We start from the raw sequence: 17813 nt of genomic DNA on the forward strand, positions 1-17813 counted from the left end.
TAGTATATGTAGGATGTAGAGTTAAATCTAAGCTAAAACGTGGCCCGTCTATCGTCTTCAGGGACAGCAAGACGAACGAATGCCCAGGCGCTGTCATCCGAACGCATCGAGCGCATCGCCCGGAAGCGTCGCTGCCTTTTGCCCCCCCACATGCGCCTCGCTCGCTCTCGTCCTAGTTTCCGGTTGCTGGTTTCTGGGTCCGACTCCAACTCTCCTCGTTTGACTTCCTCATCATCGCCCTGTCTCCTCCTACCTCTCATCCTTCCCATCTCTCCGTCTATTCCCCTATCTGCTCCTTCCATCTCTTTCCCCATCCCCTACGGTTACTCCCTCTCTCTCGTTATTCAATATTCATTCGGCCGTCATCATCCCGCCACCAGCGAGTCCGTGTCGACGCGAGACCTCCAACCAGTCAATGAACGATGCGGGGATCTGAGGCATCGGGGCCCGGTGCTCTCTTTGATGCTCCCTCGACTCTTGCCACGTCCATCCGAGTCAATCCCACCGCCGCTTTGGCCTCTCCTCCGACCGATCCGAAATTGGTCGCCTCGAACATCGAGCATGTCTTGCAAGCAATGTCCCACGACAATGGCGGTCTGGTTAGCGTCAGTGGCAACTCATCGGGTTCTACCGGCAAGGGTATCCTGATAGGCGTTCTCTCGGCCTTTGGCTCAGCCGCCGTCGCAGTCCTTGTTCTCGCGATCTTCTTTTTCTTCAAGTATACTCAGCGGGGTAGAATCATACTCGATCGCATCGGCCGACCGGGTGAATTCGACGATGAGCAGGCGTTTGCGCGCGAGGAGGCGGAAGCCTTGGAGGTGATGGATGACCTGACGCGATCGGAATATTTAAGAGCAAAGGGTAAGTCATCCCTGGACTCAGTTGTGGTCCTGTTTTTTATGTTGTTCCTCTGGGGCTATCATCGACGATCGGATGTTGTACTCGACGAAGGACGTGCGTTTGTCGCTAACTCATTATGCAGCATTCATTGAAGCCAATCCACCCGAGTCAATGCAGACCGACATATCGTTATCGCAATTCCTTGCAATCCAAGAAAAAGGAGTGTCCGCATGGGAGTTCCAGCCAGAGCTGGAAATCGCCAACTGCTTTGTCGAAGGCCGGACCGAAATTGAGTTCTATGACTCGGAATGCAGTGTCCAAACCAACCTGCCTGTTCCGAAACAAAATGACGTCTATTACTGGGAGGCTAAGATCTATGACAAACCCGAGAATACCCTTATCAGTATCGGCATGGCTACGAAACCGTATCCCCTGTTCAAGTTACCAGGTGCGTCTATAGGTGTTGGTTGTTAGGCCTATGCTTCGGCTGCTAATTCCTTTTTATGATGTCAGGTTTCCACAAGACCTCGGTCGCATACCAGTCCACGGGCCATAGGAGACATAATCAGCCGTTCGCGCCCATGCCATATGGCCCTCAACTCTTGCAGGGCGATGTGATCGGCGTAGGGTACCGACCTCGTTCGGGCACGATCTTCTTCACTCGCAACGGCAAGAAGCTGGAAGACGTGGTCCACGGCCAAAAGACGCAGAATTTCTTCCCTACTGTCGGAGCCAACGGCCCTTGTGCTGTGCACGTAAACTTTGGTCAGATGGGATTCGTGTTCATTGAAGCCAATGTCAAGAAATGGGGTCTGGCCCCGATGACTGGCAGTCTGGCCCCTCCTCCACCTTACGGAAGCGAACAAGGCAGCATCCTACTCGAATCGGGCCGGGAGAGTGCGGCTCAGATCTCTCAGCGGGTTTACCAGGATGCCAATAACGCGCGCACAAGTTCGACTGTCCGTGTGGCACCCTCGGCTAGCCCTGGCCCAGTGCGGTCTCCAACCGACATCTCCCTAGCTCAGCTTGCCCATATTCCGTCGAATGAGGACGTCGGAGAAGGGTCGAGTCGGGCCACTGGCGATGGGGAGCAAGTTCCCTTGTTGCATACGGACGACCTCGACCAGATCCCGCCTCCCGAGTATTCCAGCCCGAACGGTAGTCTAAGAGGCAGCGAGGAGCTGCACCCGATACCCAGCTATGACGCTGCTGTTGGCAACCGTGACGGCCACGGCCCACCCACGGACGAGACCCGCTAAGGGCGCCCCCGTCTACTAGTTTCTATTGTTATTGTTCCTCATCAGTTCTTGGCGAAGCGTCTCTTCGATGTGTATACGGCATGTTTCAGCCACTGACTACGTGGGTATATTTCTACTGTTCCTTGATTTTAGCGGCCACGGTCGGCGTTCCACAGGCGGATTCTGCAGGTTAGGTTTCACGGTTACGCCGCTAGATGTGGCAATGATGAATTACGTATATAGGGTTTGGTCGTTCTGTCTTGATCGTTTGGATCGATTTGCTCGGTTGTGGGAACAACTGCCTGTGGCCCATCGACTGCTACTCTCTCAAGGCGTTTGCAGGTCGCTTAGACGGGCCATGTTGTTCCCATGATATCCTTGTTTCCTTCCGAATTCGTGTCAAAAATGGTTGTTATTGAATTGGGCGGATTTATTGCGGTGTTGTCCGGGGGTTATCTTCTCTTGATCGAACACATACAGTGGCTATTTATATCATTCCTTGCCTGGCGATTTTCTTCGTGTACGTGTAGCTGCCCGTTGGCAATCGGCCTATCACACTGTCTGGTGCTGGGCTCTGTATAACTTGCAATGGATGGTTTGTGAGTGACACTCACCACACGGGTTCATACTCTGTACTCCGTACTCTGGACTCTTATAGGGATTCCCTGTCTAGGGGAGTGCCTTCCGTCCCTGGAGGGCCTCGCCTTGCGCCTTCCGCATCCAGAGCGGCCGGCGCGTCATCACCAGCCAATCGCTCTCTTCTGCCCGCGATCAAGAAACCGCCTCGACCTCTCCCGCTGATCCTCTTCGTTCTTTGTCGTCCCTGTCTGCATCGAACGGGTTCGTTGGTCATCATCATAATCGGTCCCCCACGCCCTGATAGAGTTTCTGTCCCTTGTTCCTTGGTTGGTCTTCCTCTGGAGATGCTCATCCTCACTCCGCTCGATCGACCTTCGCCTCATCGATCACACCCCACTTCACCCTAGCAACTCAGCGAACTTGGCCACGATAACGGTTTCTCGAGCTTCTATCGCATTATACATGCTTATCGCATATTCTGCAAGCTCAATTCTCCCATCCCGTCTCCATTGGCTCTCGCACAAGCCACCACATTTTGCTTTTGTTGCCAACGCCGTTTCCCAATCATTCCTCCAGCCACCGAATCATCCGTTCACCAGCTCGGACATTAGCGTCCTGCAGGTGGCCAGTGGCGGGCGGGCGACTGCCAACAAGCTGAGCACAAGTTAATTCGCCAGGCGCGACGGATCTTTGCCCCAGATTTATGGGGAAGAACCCTCGCGGTAATCGGGAGCAGTCGATTGGAATCCCTACCACATCGGCCTGGCTGCCAGCCTGACCGCTATCTAACGTGAATAGCGTTGTACAGTTCTCCTCCAACGGGGTTCCTCTTCTTCATATTCCGGGAGTGACGCGTGTCTGAGCGAGGAGGTTCTCCGCCACCCACGGTCACACCCGCACAGCCAAGCGAGGGAGGAGGGCATTTAATATCTGCGCTCAGCCGCACTGGGTGGAGTAGTTACATCTGGCGCCGTTTGGTTCTACCCTTGCTCATTCTTTGGGCAAATACGCAGTAGATACGGCAGCGGCGATCGCGCCCAGCCTTATGCCGGGTGGAAACTGCATCTTAGCTTCCCTTGAATCCCCACACGGTCCGGGCACCACCCCAAGTGGTCGCTGAAAAAGAGGGCTAGAGCTCGTTCGAAAGGGCGATTTTCTCTGGAGGCCAAACCATCCCATTAATTCCTATTGCAGCTGGTGCCCTGGAGCTCTGTTGCTCTCTAAGTGAATCTTTCAAAAATGCAACAGGCCGAATTGCCATATGTTGGACCAAACCCTCCACAAGTTAATGGTCCAGAGGAAGCTCCAGGTTTACAGATCATCGTTTTGGTAGGTCTTGTCTCATATTCTGCGTCCATCTCCCCCATGTGGCTTTGACGTCTTTTCACATGTTTTCGATCGAAGAGCCTGCCTTCTGGCGAGCCCGATCACTGGCAGCCATGCGCCATGTCTCACGTTCTTCCCCGCTGTTGTCCCGTCCTAAGCTCCGTGCATTGCATCATTGCTCACTGGTTGTGAGTTTCTACCTCGGAAGTCGACCACTAACATTTGCCTGGAAAGGGTCCGACAGGGGGCCCCCGTGAGGATAGAGTCACAGGACTTTTGGTTCGATCTACGTCAACCAAGTGGTCATCGAACTCGGTGGTCGCTGTCGATGCAGGTACCCTTCTTTGTGGGATCATTGACACTCTAGAGCCATGTGATAACCACCAGGAGGTATCAGACCGGGGCCCGTTTGCTGGTTTGGAACTCCCACACAACAATGCTCCGGCAAATGCAGCGCACGTTTTCCGGCACATCATTGGGGCTGTCTGCATCACACATCCTCATCTAGATCATCTGTCGGCATTTGCCATAAATACGCCGGTTCTGGAGGCAGGATGTGGAGCAAAGACGTTGGCTGCCTTACCCTCCGTAGTCGCTGCGATCAAGACTCACGTGTTCAATGATGTGATCTGGCCTAATTTGTCCGATGAAGATGGCGGTGCTGGCCTTGTTACCTACCAGCGCTTAATGGAGGGCGGCAACCCTATGATGGGCCGTGGCGATGAGAGGGGCTATACACGAGTCTGCGAGGGCCTGTTGGCGAAATGCCTGGCCATCAGTCACGGGCGCTGCAGACAACGTTCCAACCCCGAGGTTGAGGTTCAACACCGGCTGAGCAGCGCCGCTTTTGGTTTCGATCCGCTAAGGCTTAATCCAAGGGCCTACTCGGTCTCCTTTGACGAACCAGAGACTGGCTACTTTTCTCCGTCACGTTCGCCTGGCTTTCGTGTGCCTGGGAAGGATGGCTGGGCGGCCGTCGAGTCCTCGGCTTTCTTTATCCGTGAACCTGCTACGAAGCGAGAAGTGATCATCTTCGGCGACGTGGAACCCGACACAGTCTCACTCAATCCGCGCAATCGACGCGTGTGGGAAGCAGCAGCGCCGAAAATCGTTGCCGCTCAACTGCGAGCGATCTTCATCGAATGCTCCTATAATGATGATGTTGATGACGCGTCCTTGTACGGTCATCTTTGCCCGCGCCACTTAATCGATGAATTGATTGTATTGGCGCAGAAGGTCACGGAGTTAAAACATCCAGAATCGTTCATGATGAAAAAGCGTAAGCGTGCGAGCGCCCCGGAGGTACCCGGAGATCCAGCCCTGAGCCCCAAATCAAAGAAGGCAGCCCTCGCAGGAGAGAAAAGCGGAAGCTCTCGTCGAGGGTCTGCCAGAACGACGCGCCGCCATACGCGTGCAAGAGTCACTCTGGAAGACCCTAATGACATGATGGAAGCCAGCCCATACGTTTCTCACGCACCTAGTGAGGTTGGGATAGATTTGTCATTGGCTGAGAGTTCGGACCCTCTAATGCCACTCCAGTGGCCTGAACCGCCTCTGGCTGGTCTCTTAGTCTACATCATACATATCAAAGACGACTTAAACGATGGTCCCCCTCCACATGAGCGCATCTTACAGGAACTCAAGGCTCAGGGGGAGACTGCCGGGTTAGGATGTGAATTCCGTGTACCCACACGTGGTGAGAGTGTCTTGATCTGATCGCCGATTGGTAATGGCCGCTGCAGGTTCATAGTTCATCCCCTTGCACTGTAGCAGTGCTCCATACTTCTTTTGATGATCGACGTATGCCAAGGAAATATAGCAACTCGCTACATATCTTGTTGTAGACATACGATGAATTTGGTTGTATGTTTTTGCTAGGGGACGTTGGAACCACACGCCCGGACCTTATCTTCATGCGATGGGCTTTATATCTTGCTTGTTATAATGTTTCTTTGGCGCGGCTGCTGTGACCAAAGTCATGCTTCTGATCATTTTTCCCTGCAACTTGTGCATTAAGCAGATACCACTTGTACATTCGAGCACATTGTCGATGAGGCAGGGCTATGAGGCATCCGGTACCCTTTTGCTGGAATGAATAGCAGACGCCATCTGTATCCCTACTATCTCGATTACTGCAGAGAAGGGAGAAAAAAGTAACCGAATTCCCGCATACCCTTATACATGATACCCAAGGATCAAGAACCGCACGCAATGATATAATCCACAACATAAATGCATCATGTTAACACTGCTCCGTACCCAAAGATAACCCTGACCCGAGAAAAAAGCATAAAGAATACAAGTCACATACATGCAGACCCAACCCCACTAAGAGCTAGTAGCAGCAGTAGTCCTTTCCAAAGCCTGGGAAATAACATCCTCCCACACCGCATTCTCACCCCGGGGAACCGTCAGTCCTGAGCTCTGCTCTTCCGCATCATCAGACCGAGCCCCGGGTAAATCCAGAATGGCCTCGCCGTCTCTTGCGAACGCAATCAAATCCTCCTCGCTACCCCATTCGCCCATCGCCATTAGTCCAATCGGGACTCGGGATCCATCCCGCGCGTGATACCCAGCGGGACAGTTGATTGCAGGACAGCCGGTGAAATTGGCTAGCCAGACGTATTCCATGTTCCGGACGGAGGATTTGCCGTCGGATACGCCGCGGGCGAGATCGGCTTCGCCGCCTTCGATCCTCCAGCCCGGGATTGGGGTGGTTGGGCTGAGGATTAAGAGGCCGGGATGTTGCTGGAAGAGGTAGGCGAGGTGGGTCATCAGGCAGTTGCGGAGGCGCTGGGAGGCCAGGAAGTCCTGGCCTGTGATTTGCCACATGCCCATGGATACGAGGACTTTGTTGGGGGCGGTGAGTTGGCTGATTTGGTCGGGGGTGAGCGCTGAGGCGATTTCGTTCATGATCGTGAGGACGTGCGCGCGTTGGCCTTCGGGGAGGTAGGGAATCTTGATGTCGATGCTGGTGTAGCCTTGTTCTTTGACGTAGTAGTCCAGGGCTGCATCGAAGACGACGCGGACGGCGGGTTCAGCCCGGTCGATCCAGTCTCGCACGATGCCGATGGTCTTGGGTCGTGGGGTCGTTCTGGATTCGGCCGCGGCGAGCTCGAGGAGAGGCGGCGGGAAGGCCGCTGAGAGAGGATCTTCCGCTGTTGGAGCGGGCGCGGCCATGATGCGGTAGGCAAGTGCCAGGTCGTCGATGCTAGCGGCGATAGGCCCGTAGACGCCCACGGTTGTGGCGAGTGAGACGGTGGGAGAACCGCTGACTCGGCTGTGAGAAGGCTTGAGACCCCAGACTCCGCAGAAGGAGGACGGGATACGGATTGAGCCGCCACCGTCGGCGCCCAGGGCGATGGGCACCAGGCCTGCACCGACGGCGTATGCGGATCCTCCTGAGGAGCCGCCACAGTAGTAGTTGGGGTTGTGGGGGTTTTTGGGGGTGCCGTAGTTCGGGTTATTGTTGGTGGTGTCTGGCGTTGAAGGTGACTGTTAGCTTTGGGTTGTCGTAGGCTCGCAGGACCGCGCACTCACCTAGGCCCAGCTCGTGCATCGTGGTCCTCCCAATTACGATGGCCCCGGCTTCCTCCCATTTCTTCACACACCAGGAGGTACCACCAAACTCCCCGGTGAAGTCAATCTTACTTCCCAGTGTCCGCCGATAGCCCTCCATGTGCACTTCGTCCTTGACCGCAACGGGGATGCCATCCATGGGGCCCAGCTGGCGGCCGTCTTTGTATCTCTGGGTAGAGGCTTCTGCTGCAGCGCGGATCCTCTCGGCTTTCGCATCTAGAAAGGCGACCGAGTGCTTGCCGGGCCGGTTGGCATCGCGGCGGATCAGGGGAAGCAAGGTCTCGACGACGGCGGTGGGAGTCAATTCCCCAGACTCGTAGCGAGCGACATAGTCGGCGGAGGTATAGTAGCCTGCGTTTCCCTTCCGCTTCTGGGTGGGAATGGGCAGGTTGGCAAGGGAGAGATCGGGGTTGGCGACGGGGATCACGGTAGGATCATATCGGGCGGAGTACTGATCGAGGGGGAGGTTACGGATGACGTCGAACCCGGCATTGCGCCAGAAGTAACTCTGAATGAGGCCAACATTCTGGATACTGAAGGAAAATTAGTAAGGGAGCGAATGGAAGCAGCAGCAGGAGCAGCAGGAGGAAGCTTACAGGGTAGCTCCGATGGCCAAGGGAGTGCCGCGGAAGACCGGAATCACCTGGTCCTCGTTCTTGTACGGCACTGCGGGTCCCGGCCGGACCTCCGGATAGTGGAAAAATTGCCCTTTCTCGCCCATGATGCGATCAACTAAGTGTCTGAAACACAAGAGGTTTGCGATCAGGTCCCGGGGGAAGAAGAACAGGGGAAGCTGGGCAGCTGCGGTGCTCCCCGCCAGAGCTCTCGTTCCAGCCGCGGTTCAGCTGGTGCCAAGCCCGCCGTCACAAGCCATCTCTCTATCTACTATCTATACTACGGAAGCTACACTCGCCAACGAAGAACAACAACGACAACGAAAAGTAGGCTGTCGGACTATTGGTACAATTGTTACTTTTGAGGGGGTCGTGCTTCACCCCATTCAAACCTCATAATGCCAACTTGATGTTCGCCCGGTCCAGTCCCAGCGCAATGCCCGTGAGAAGCGCGGCATATCCGATCAGGATGGCCATGGCCTGTGCAGTACTGACGTCAAGGGTCGGGACGCTCAAATTCACAGCCCCAGTGAGTAGATTGGCCACCAGGAAGATAGCCAGTCCGCCCTTGTTGAAGGCCTTGAGGACACGGCTCGTTGCAAACGAGACTCGCTCAGCCTCACCATCCTTCCCCGATGCCCGATGCACGGATGGGAAGAAGACCGTCTCTAGGAGACAAAACAGAAACAGCTGGGCGTTGTTAAAGGCAGATACCCAGAGTACATAGGGCATATTAGCGAGGCGGCGCGATACCGGAATGTTGGCGCCGTAACCCATCGCATAGGTGGAGTTCAGAAGGAACAGCGCGGTCCACGAGAGGGCTTGAATGCACAGGGTCACAAGCACGCGCTTCCTAGCCTGTTGAGGGGACCTCGAAGGGCCTGTGCCGCGAGGAATGATCCGAATTCCAGCGGCACGACCGGCCAGAAAAATCGCAAAGTATCCCAGGAAAGAGAAGACTCCTTCCCGGTTTTTGGATAGCAAGTCCGGTCCGCGAGGCGAAACGAGGATGTAGCCTTTCAAATCGGTCGATTCGAGAGCGACCTGATACAATACAGCCACACCCAAGGAAAGCACCTCATAGGATGGAATGATAGCAGCCAGGGCATCAAAAAGCTCCACAAAGGGAGGCAGCAGACCCAAGGTGAAGAAGAAGTTCCAGTGCACGCCATATTCCGTCACATGCTCCGCATAGTCAAGTCCCTTCACACTGTATAGCCTGATCAATCCCAATACCAGCAGCGGGACCGAGTGCCGCGTGGACCCTGTCAACCGTTGCCAAGTGGAAGTCTTCTTGGCCCCGTTCTTCCGACCCTTGAGCACTGAACGAGCAGACACTACCCCGCCAGAAAACACAAAAGAGCCAACCCCCAGGTCCATGAGTGACGTGCCCCAGTTTTCCACCTTAGCGAACCGTCGTGGGAATTCCGGGAAGTCCACCGCCAGGATGGCAATACAGGTAATGATCATCATGGCTGCACGATACGTTGTAAGGAACGGGTGGATGGGCAGAGACTCGGACATGTCCGATGTGTCCTTGTCGGTCGAGGTTGATCTCGGTGGGGGCTTGGCTTTCTGTTGGCTTCGGGGAGGTCTCGAATTCAGGAGGAGCAGGAGGGCAGGGGCGATCAAGAGGGCGTTGAGCGTCCATGGCGCAGAGGAGTACACGGTCGTGGCAAATAGGATGGCCAGGACATTGAGGAGAAAGTCGGTCACCAGCGCTGCTGAACTGTAAGGAGTAAAGAAGGAGAGACGTGATTGTAGCGCAGACCAGAGTAGGACAGTAGCCTAGAGCAAATCCCGAAGAGTCAGCGACATTGAGAGAAATGACGTATCTAGGTGATGCTTCTACTAGGCACATTATCCAGGGAAGGAGACTTACCGGTGCGACCAGCGTCACAGCATTGATTTCAAGGATGTCTCCTCCTGCCAGATTGGACACGAATGCCTCTTTTCGCGCCTTGTAGTCTGGGTCCATGCTGACACTTCCGAGCTCGGGTCCAATTGAGCGAGAGAGAAAGAAGGAGAGGGAGGAGGGGGAAGTGGGAAGAAGATGGGTACGACGTTGCAGATCGATTGAAGTTAATCTTGCATCAGTAAGTAAATAAGTAGGTAATTCTGCAGATGTTGCGACGTGGCCGGCGCAAGGAATTGGGCAGCAGCAGCAGCAACAGCAACAACAGCGATGACGCTGAAGGAGACAGCCAGCAAACAAACAGGTCCAACTGGCCGTTACGGGACGGCTCACACCTCAGGCTAGCTACCTCCCCGATCGGGCTAGCCTGGTGTGCCTGGATTACCCAGTATGGTAAACCGAATACATCCCCGCCTTTTTGCCATATCGATTCGGTGCCCCTCCCAAGGTTGAGGTGCAACTTTCCCACCTTTTCCATGGCCGACCTTCCGCTCAGCAAATCATCCGCTGCCGTTTTTCCTGCTTGGGAGCCAATTTCAACATCTCACTTGGGGGTGGCACTCGTCCAATGGATGGCAGCTAGTACCCCTGTGGTCACCCCTCTTTCATCGCTTTGTCTCACATCTGCCTCGATCGATTTTGGATCGATCTGTAAACAGACACATTTTCCCACTCTTCCACTCGACAACTTGAGAAGATCTTGAGTCTTATGGTCGTGGTGAGAATGCATGAGTAGACGATTGAGGTAGAGGTGGAATGAAAGGGGAAAGAAATTCCAAAAAGCAAACGGTCAGCTAAGATCTGCTGGGAAATATCGTGCTTACGTCGCTAGACTCGCAGCAGATCAATCTTGCCTGCACCGACCGAAGTGCTGACTCCCATTATTTACAACCCGCCAGGCTGCCATTGCTGGAACCTCCACATACTTTCCGATCTACATTCCCAAGAAGGCCAACCAGATTCTAGCATGACACGCACCAGAATTCACCCACTGAGATTGCGCATTACTATGGGGTACCATGCTACTACTACTGGGGCCGGGGTGCGAAGGTGAGCACAGAGGGGACGGAGTTTCTCCGTGTCCCCTAGTAGCACGGCTACGCACGAAGCTGCTTTAGCCCTGCGTCGTCGTTTCGGGCTAGAACAGGTTTGGGTCAGCCGAGATTTAGCTCACAAGACATCGCTCCGCTGGTCTTCGGTTGAGGTTAAAGAAGACCGATAAGAAAACTTCGTGTGATGCATCAACAAAAGCCGATCCATCGGGGAGGAAATGATCATCAGCGATTTCCAGTAAAGTACACGGCCGTTTCCCGTGCGGATGCAGCCTGGGACAATGATATGCAGCTATCAGGCCCACCGTACGGCTTTAGTACGGCTTACCTTAGGAGATTATTTTTTAGGGCCATTTTGGCCGATGACCGGTATGTATGTACTCCGTACTCCGGGGAACATTGATGCCATGGACCTGCCCTTGGAGGCCTTGGACATGGATTACACCATCACCTCGGCTTTCCCGGTGCCTGGAGAGAGTCAACAGTGGTTCCTGAAACTTTGTTGCTATGCCAATAGCACGTCATTGTCCAGTCCTCCACCCTTGCAAGCCCAGTCCGAACGGGGGCCCTGGCAAAGAGACAGAAAAAGCAAAAATAGGGCAGAAAAAGCGAGGGAGGGAAGAGGTGGGATCCAGACTCCATTTGAACCTTTCTGGTTAAAACCCACTAACCTGAGATGGCAGGCCCTGTGTGCGTCATGCATCAGCGTTCAGCCAGCCTTCCCTTCCGGCTCCAGAGCCTCGGCGATGCTGCAAATCCTCGCCTTTTCGTCGGCTTTTGCCGTCTAGTTCCGGGCACGTTGCCCACTACATTTCCACTCTGGGTGATTCTAATATGAAAAGTTTGGGTTCGATGTTCTACGGGGCTTCTTCGCCGGGCTTCTCGCCCGACACGAGAGTCCTATCCGGCAGTCGATTGGTTCCGATTACTCAGAAGGGCAGTCTGGGTCAACCTTCCGCTCGGCTCAGCAAATCGTAGTTGGCCCTGATGGAGGGCCAGGCAGTGGGCCCGATCTACTTCCCCTCGTGGCGAGCACCAGTCAAGCGCTACCATGGTTGCAACTGGCTCCAAAGGGGCTCGCTGCCCATTATTTATTCGCTTCCCAAGTTCCGACCTAAGTGTCACGGAGTCTTCCGAAGCCGGATAAAGGCAGCTTATTGGGGAAATTAGAGAAGATCTCTCTTGTCGTTGGCGCGAAAAGCGACGGCATGCGATTCGTTCAGCCGTGAGCACTGGACGAGAGGCTCTTGGGGGGGTCAGTAAAGATTGTCCGCATCTGATAGCCTGGCAGATCCTGGAATCTGAGATTCGGCTCCTGGAACCGCTGGGATCGTGCATACCCAATCCAAAACCCGCAGATCACTGGCCAAGGTGGTGTGGTCACTGGTCAGCCGCCGTCGTACTTTGGCAGTACAGCCAAAACCCACTCCTCGTGGTCCGATCCGCTTGGTCTCTCGACGTCCCAACCCCTAGGGACAAAGTACGTCGCGCTCGGTATTTCCCCGTCCCGCCTGCACAGTTTCTGTTTGTCGGTCAGTCGTTCTCTGATCAGCCTGAACTCTGCTTTGGCCCCAGCATGGTGCCAAGGAATTCTCCAGTGGTCGAACGAACGCTGTGCAGCTTCCGAACAAGTCCCAGGGCTTTCGTCGTCCTGGAATTATTTTTTTTTCTTTGCTGTCTTTCTCGTTTCGCTTAAACAGAATAATGTATCCGCTACTGAACCGGGTCTGCCATGTGGCCCGGAAGGACTAAGATCCACCGAGTGGTCTCTACTACCGTACGAAGGGATGCTCCTCCAGGCGCAAATTCCGAGCTGGACAACGCCCACGGACTAGGAGGGACAGCAACCACCTGCTCGGTTCCTCTGGCCGTCCTCGAGGTGTCCAACACCACCGTGTCGGTTACTTGACTGGTGTGCACTGCCGCCACGCAACTAAGCCAGCCCGTCTAGGGTGCTGAGGGCCCCCTTCGAATTGCGAATTAGAGCGTGCTTGTAGGTCGGGAGGGTCGGAAGGTGCTCATAGCGCAGCGCCGTCGACCCATAGAAGTAGCTTCTTGAAGAAAAGCACTGCACCACAACCGCCCCCCTTCCTCCAGGGGATTTTCCAGGCCGTGGGACCTGCTCATTGGCGCGTTCTCGGGCCCCAAAACAACGGGTGGTAACGAGGCGTAACAACTAAGAATAATGTTGGGGAGCCGGAGACTCCAGCGTCAAGCGTCCAAGCTGTCCGGGAGAAGACAGTGACGATCTGGAGACCAAGCCAGGACTAGATCCTCCCAGGCCATCTGTGCCTAATTTCTGCGCGAGTCTGACCTGGGAATGGGTCCTGGCAGCCATGCCCAAAACGGGCAGTTCCCTGATTATTCCCCTCCAAACGCTCAACAAAGATTCCACTCCCTACGGCCTGTCTTCCTACGTATCTACCCGCCCACCTTGTTCCTATCAGGCGGCCGCCGTCCGTCCCCTTGGGTATATATACCTAGTTTAGCGCGACCCACGCACTTGGAACCGCTATAGTCGCATCTTGAGAGGCGGCCTCGAGTCCTCTGCTGGCCCACGCACGACTGGGATGCCTCACTTTCCCTAGAACGCTCATCTCCATCCTCCGTGACTCCCCTCTTCCGTTCTCCTTCCACCACCGCCGAGCTGGGTCCCGAGTTGCAGCGAAGGATGAGCTCTACCCCAGAGCCCCCGGCGACCAAAAAACGCGAGTCCCGTGCTGGGGCGCGTAAAGTGACGTCGCTCTCTGCCGAACAACTGGAGAGGAAGCGTGCCAACGATCGGGAGGCTCAGAGGACCATTCGGCAACGGACCAAGGAGCATATCGAGCGGCTGGAGCACCAAGTGGCCGAGCTGAAGGCCAAGGGAGAACAATTCGACGATGTCGTCCGACGGAATGTCGCCTTGGAACATGAAATTCGCGCTCTGAAGCATCAGCTCGCTGTGGCGAGCAGGCAAGGATATCCGGGCATGGGTAGGTCACCGGTCTCCGTCGTCCGCAGAAGGCTATGGGATGGGTCTGGAATTGCTGACAATTGTCCCGGTGCAGCAGAAGGGTCGTATAGTAATGCCTCCGGATCCATGCTCCCTGCCTCGCAGTTCGCAGAGCCGATGGGGATCAATCCAGCTTCCAGAGCTCCCTCGGTCCTTTCTACGTCTAGCCGGGTGTCCATGGGGTCGGAGTGGCCACACTATGGTCCAACACGGTCCCCGTCAACATGCGAATCGAGCGAGACAAATTATGGCAGCCGAGCCGAGTCCTACCTTTTCGACAATCAACTCCAACCGTCTACGGCGATTTCCGTCGCGCCGCCGCAGGTTAGCTACAGCGCCCCGGTCTGTACTCAGCCTGAGACGGGGTTTCATTCGTATGCCCAAGCATATCACACCGGAAACGCCAGTCGCGGACCCGCGGAAGAACTTGCACAGCATCCCCCGCAACCACTCCCATGCGTACCCGGCCAGCGGCCTATGTCAGTGCCGGCGATGCCAATAGAGAGACCTGGAGGATATCCAGTCGTCCAAGCGCCGCAGCAATATCATCAACACACCCTTCCGCCTCAGACAAGGAACGAATACGGCTATGGCTGGCCTCCGCATCAGTCCTGAGTCTGCCTAGTCGATGGGGCTCTGGAAGAAACTTTCTAGCACGACCCAAGGCACTTGCGGCTATGGCCTGAAGGCTCAGCGAGCGATCAACCGTTTGCTTCGGCCAGCACTCTCGACCCAGAGAACAGCGAGTGCACCCTCTCTGGGAAGCGATATGCAAAGGCGTGGGTTGCTCGCGGACCTCCCACTACGGAGTGAGCCATTTCCTATCAGGCTTCCCCAATCGGACGCAAAGCCTATGATCGGGGGCCCATTTGGACCGATCTGTGCACGACTTTCATCGGCGTCCACAACAGTGAGAGGGTATCTCACCGGCTCTGGCGGTCACCATACCGTATGCTGGGACGGGGGGGCAGGTCTGTCCCGTTCGCAACTTGCCCGACCCGCAACAGAGCACATCCGTAATCCGCCCCGAGAAGAGTTTGCCTACCGAGACACACCTATCGGGCGTGCCGATGGAATTCCACGTTTTCACGATTCGCCAGCCATGTGGAGGAAGTACTGCATAATCAGATTGCGCGATAGACTAGATTTCGATTACCGAGATACCCCGAATCCACTTGGTTGGTTTCAGAAGAACCAAAACACACCTCCAACGTCATCCTCTCATCTCACCCAGTAAATTTTTCTTGTCCCATTCCCAGACTCAATCTCTGTTCCACTGAAACAAATCCATTCGGCCCGGCACCGGCTCTACCGGGTTTCCTATACTGCAAACAGACAAACCCCTCCACCAGCCAGACGCGGGACCGCGTATGGGATTCTGATTCGAGCTCGGCAGACAAATGCCGGAGGATCGGACCAGAGTAACTACCGATCCTCTTCCTCCGCCTTCCATCCGATCGGATCCCATCCCCATCTCTCCATCCCATCGTTCCAGTCCCCCAACTCCCAAGGGTCCCCCTCCTCCTCGCCTCTTGAATAATGCATCCAAGCCCCGTGACGAGTACCTGACACCAACAGCGGGTTCGCGTCTGTCTCCATCCCAACCGCTCGTCTGGGTAACCTTATGCCGGAATGATCGTCGCGGTCGTCGGTCCGGTCGGTCGGGGGGCCCACTGCAATATGTACGAACGGTATCTGATTCTAAGGCTCCAATGGTAGCGAACCGGAGGCATTTTCCGTCCGATCTTCTAAGCGAGAACCCTAAGTTGTGCGGGCTTATGGATATCGATGGGGAGTATGAATGAAGCAGTATGGAGTATGGAGAGAGGAAATACGGAAGTATGGAGGATATCTAGGCTATGGAACTTGAAACATGAGGTCTTCGTTCGTTTGGTTGGTAGTGGTTGTGTCGGTTGAAGCCGACGTATCACTACTGATGTTCCCCACATACATCAATCAGATACATACATGCAGGCAGGCAGGCATACGACGTCTACGACACGGACATTCTATGGCAAAGGGCGGTAGATGATGGAGAAGACAGTGGAGAAGGGAAAGAAAGACGGGAATGGGGTTTCAGGTTTAGCGAGTGTACTGCTTCTGGAGCAGCTTGGCGATGGTTTGCAGTTGGATGTTGCTGGTGCCTTCGTAGATGGCTCCGATCTTGCTATCCCGGAACATCTTCTCGGCGATGCCTTCACGCACGAAACCCATGCCTCCCATCCACTCCACTGCGGAACCGGACACGCGGCCGGCCACTTGCGATGCATACAGCTTCGCCATCGCGGCGTCTTGCACGAAGTCCTGTCCGGCTTCCTTCTTCCGCGCCGCGTTGTAGACCAGCGCGCGTGCGGCCGCGATCTCTGTGTACGCTTGCGCGATCTGGTGCTGCATGCCTTGGAAGTTGCCGATCAGTTGGCCGAATTGGCGCCGGTCGTTCCAGACGTACCTGTTGTGGTTAGCGGGGTGAAGTAAGATGAAGTGAGAGGGGGTGAGTTCTTACTGTGCGGCGTTCTCCCAGGCACCCAGAGCCAGACCGGTCATTTGAGCGGCAATACCGATGCGACCCTCGTTGAGCACGCTGATGGCGTACTTGTATCCCTGCCCTTCTTCACCGAGCAAGTTGCTCTTGGGAATCACCACGTCATCAAAGTTCAGCACACAGGTGCTGCTGGCCCGGATACCGAGCTTCTTCTCCTTCTTAGCGATGGAGAACCCGGGGGTATCCTTCTCAACAATGAAGGCCGTAATCCCACGGTACCCCTGACTAGGATCGAGGTTCGCAAAGACAATAAACACACCAGCCTCCATAGAGTTAGTGATCCACATCTTAGAGCCATTAATCTTGTATCCATCCGCCGTCTTCTCCGCCTTCGTCTGCAACGCAAACGCATCCGATCCGGAGGCCGGCTCCGACAAACAGAACGAGCCGACAGTCCCCGTCGCCAGCTTAGGCAGCCATGTGCGTCTAGCCTGCGCATCCCCGTACTTCATGATCGCAGTATTGACCAGAGTATTATGAACATCCACGAGAACACTAACGCTGGGATCCACCCGAGCCAGCTCCTCGATAGCGACAATCGCAGCCGTGAAGTTCATGCCCGCGCCACCGTATTCCTCGGGAATCTCGACGCTCATCAACCCTTGTTCGAAGAGTTGCTCGACCACGGCGGGGTCCATCGTCTCCGCTTCATCCATGTCGCGCACTTTGGGGGCGATTTGGTCCTGCGCGAATTTGGAGACGGATTCGGCCATTAGGGACTCGGTCTCGGAGAGGAAGGTGATCGGGGTGGGGGTCAGGCCGGATAGGTCGACATCCCGCCGGCGGGATGTGGTGGAGAAGGCATGGGTGCTATTCAGAGGTGTTAGCGGGAAATGAGGAGGTTATGGTGGTAAAATGCTCGAGTCTGTTGGTCTGTCTGGGGTGGGAAGTTGAAAGCTGAATCGTGGTCTCACCTCAAAGCTAGCCTGTACGGCTGTGGCGGTCTTGCGATAAGGCGGGCGGAGGTTGCAGTGCGCGACAGGGGCCGCAACGCACGGGTGATGGAGGCCATTATGAGGTTGCAATAAACAAAGGTATCTAAGTAGTGAGGATATGAAACGCACGACAGGACATAAGAGGGGAAGGGGGGAAGAGGAGGAGAGCAAGCTGGGGATGGACGGGGAGAAATCACG

The 17813-nt window shown here is 55.3% G+C and overlaps 8 protein-coding genes across 8 annotated transcripts; 5 read left to right on the forward strand and 3 right to left on the reverse strand.

Moving 5' to 3' along the window:
• Positions 1-260: 260 nt before the first annotated feature.
• On the forward strand, positions 261-2273 carry BO80DRAFT_132256 (SSH4 family protein). The gene is made up of 3 exons (XM_025713592.1): positions 261-861; positions 983-1288; positions 1354-2273. Exons 1-3 carry the CDS (start codon positions 423-425, stop codon positions 2097-2099), a joined length of 1491 nt encoding a protein of 496 aa, XP_025579581.1. The 5' UTR covers positions 261-422; the 3' UTR covers positions 2100-2273.
• Positions 2274-3453: 1180 nt separating this feature from the next.
• On the forward strand, positions 3454-5713 carry pdeA (3',5'-cyclic-nucleotide phosphodiesterase PDE1). Its single transcript, XM_025713593.1, has 2 exons — positions 3454-3986; positions 4218-5713. Exons 1-2 carry the CDS (start codon positions 3897-3899, stop codon positions 5697-5699), a joined length of 1572 nt encoding a protein of 523 aa, XP_025579582.1. The 5' UTR covers positions 3454-3896; the 3' UTR covers positions 5700-5713.
• A 391-nt stretch (positions 5714-6104) lies between these two features.
• On the reverse strand, positions 6105-8346 carry BO80DRAFT_132277 (amidase). The gene is made up of 3 exons (XM_025713595.1): positions 8159-8346; positions 7524-8095; positions 6105-7462 (listed from the first exon to the last, which is right to left on the reverse strand). The coding sequence occupies exons 1-3, from the start codon at positions 8281-8283 to the stop codon at positions 6312-6314; spliced, it is 1848 nt and encodes a 615-aa protein (XP_025579583.1). The 5' UTR covers positions 8284-8346; the 3' UTR covers positions 6105-6311.
• A 1-nt stretch (position 8347) lies between these two features.
• gwt1 (putative GPI anchor biosynthesis protein Gwt1) lies at positions 8348-10394 on the reverse strand. Its single transcript, XM_025713594.1, has 2 exons — positions 10059-10394; positions 8348-9964 (listed from the first exon to the last, which is right to left on the reverse strand). The coding sequence occupies exons 1-2, from the start codon at positions 10152-10154 to the stop codon at positions 8570-8572; spliced, it is 1491 nt and encodes a 496-aa protein (XP_025579584.1). The 5' UTR covers positions 10155-10394; the 3' UTR covers positions 8348-8569.
• A 708-nt stretch (positions 10395-11102) lies between these two features.
• On the forward strand, positions 11103-12014 carry BO80DRAFT_132182 (uncharacterized protein). The gene is made up of 2 exons (XM_025713590.1): positions 11103-11767; positions 11827-12014. Exons 1-2 carry the CDS (start codon positions 11410-11412, stop codon positions 11979-11981), a joined length of 513 nt encoding a protein of 170 aa, XP_025579585.1. The 5' UTR covers positions 11103-11409; the 3' UTR covers positions 11982-12014.
• Positions 12015-13814: 1800 nt separating this feature from the next.
• On the forward strand, positions 13815-14753 carry BO80DRAFT_451637 (uncharacterized protein; the record flags this gene model as incomplete). The annotated part of the gene is made up of 2 exons (XM_025721890.1): positions 13815-14118; positions 14197-14753. The coding sequence occupies 2 exons, from the start codon at positions 13815-13817 to the stop codon at positions 14751-14753; spliced, it is 861 nt and encodes a 286-aa protein (XP_025579586.1).
• BO80DRAFT_132468 (uncharacterized protein) lies at positions 14672-15456 on the forward strand. Its single transcript, XM_025713597.1, has one exon. The coding sequence runs from the start codon at positions 14767-14769 to the stop codon at positions 15373-15375; it is 609 nt and encodes a 202-aa protein (XP_025579587.1). The 5' UTR covers positions 14672-14766; the 3' UTR covers positions 15376-15456.
• A 487-nt stretch (positions 15457-15943) lies between these two features.
• On the reverse strand, positions 15944-17812 carry BO80DRAFT_421321 (acyl-CoA dehydrogenase). The gene is made up of 3 exons (XM_025718574.1): positions 17595-17812; positions 16642-17490; positions 15944-16587 (listed from the first exon to the last, which is right to left on the reverse strand). The coding sequence occupies exons 1-3, from the start codon at positions 17690-17692 to the stop codon at positions 16221-16223; spliced, it is 1314 nt and encodes a 437-aa protein (XP_025579588.1). The 5' UTR covers positions 17693-17812; the 3' UTR covers positions 15944-16220.
• Position 17813: the final 1 nt, after the last annotated feature.

The sequence above is a fragment of the Aspergillus ibericus genome (assembly GCF_003184845.1).
Source record: "Aspergillus ibericus CBS 121593 unplaced genomic scaffold BO80scaffold_3, whole genome shotgun sequence".
In the NCBI taxonomy this organism is placed as follows: Eukaryota; Fungi; Ascomycota; class Eurotiomycetes; order Eurotiales; family Aspergillaceae; genus Aspergillus; species Aspergillus ibericus.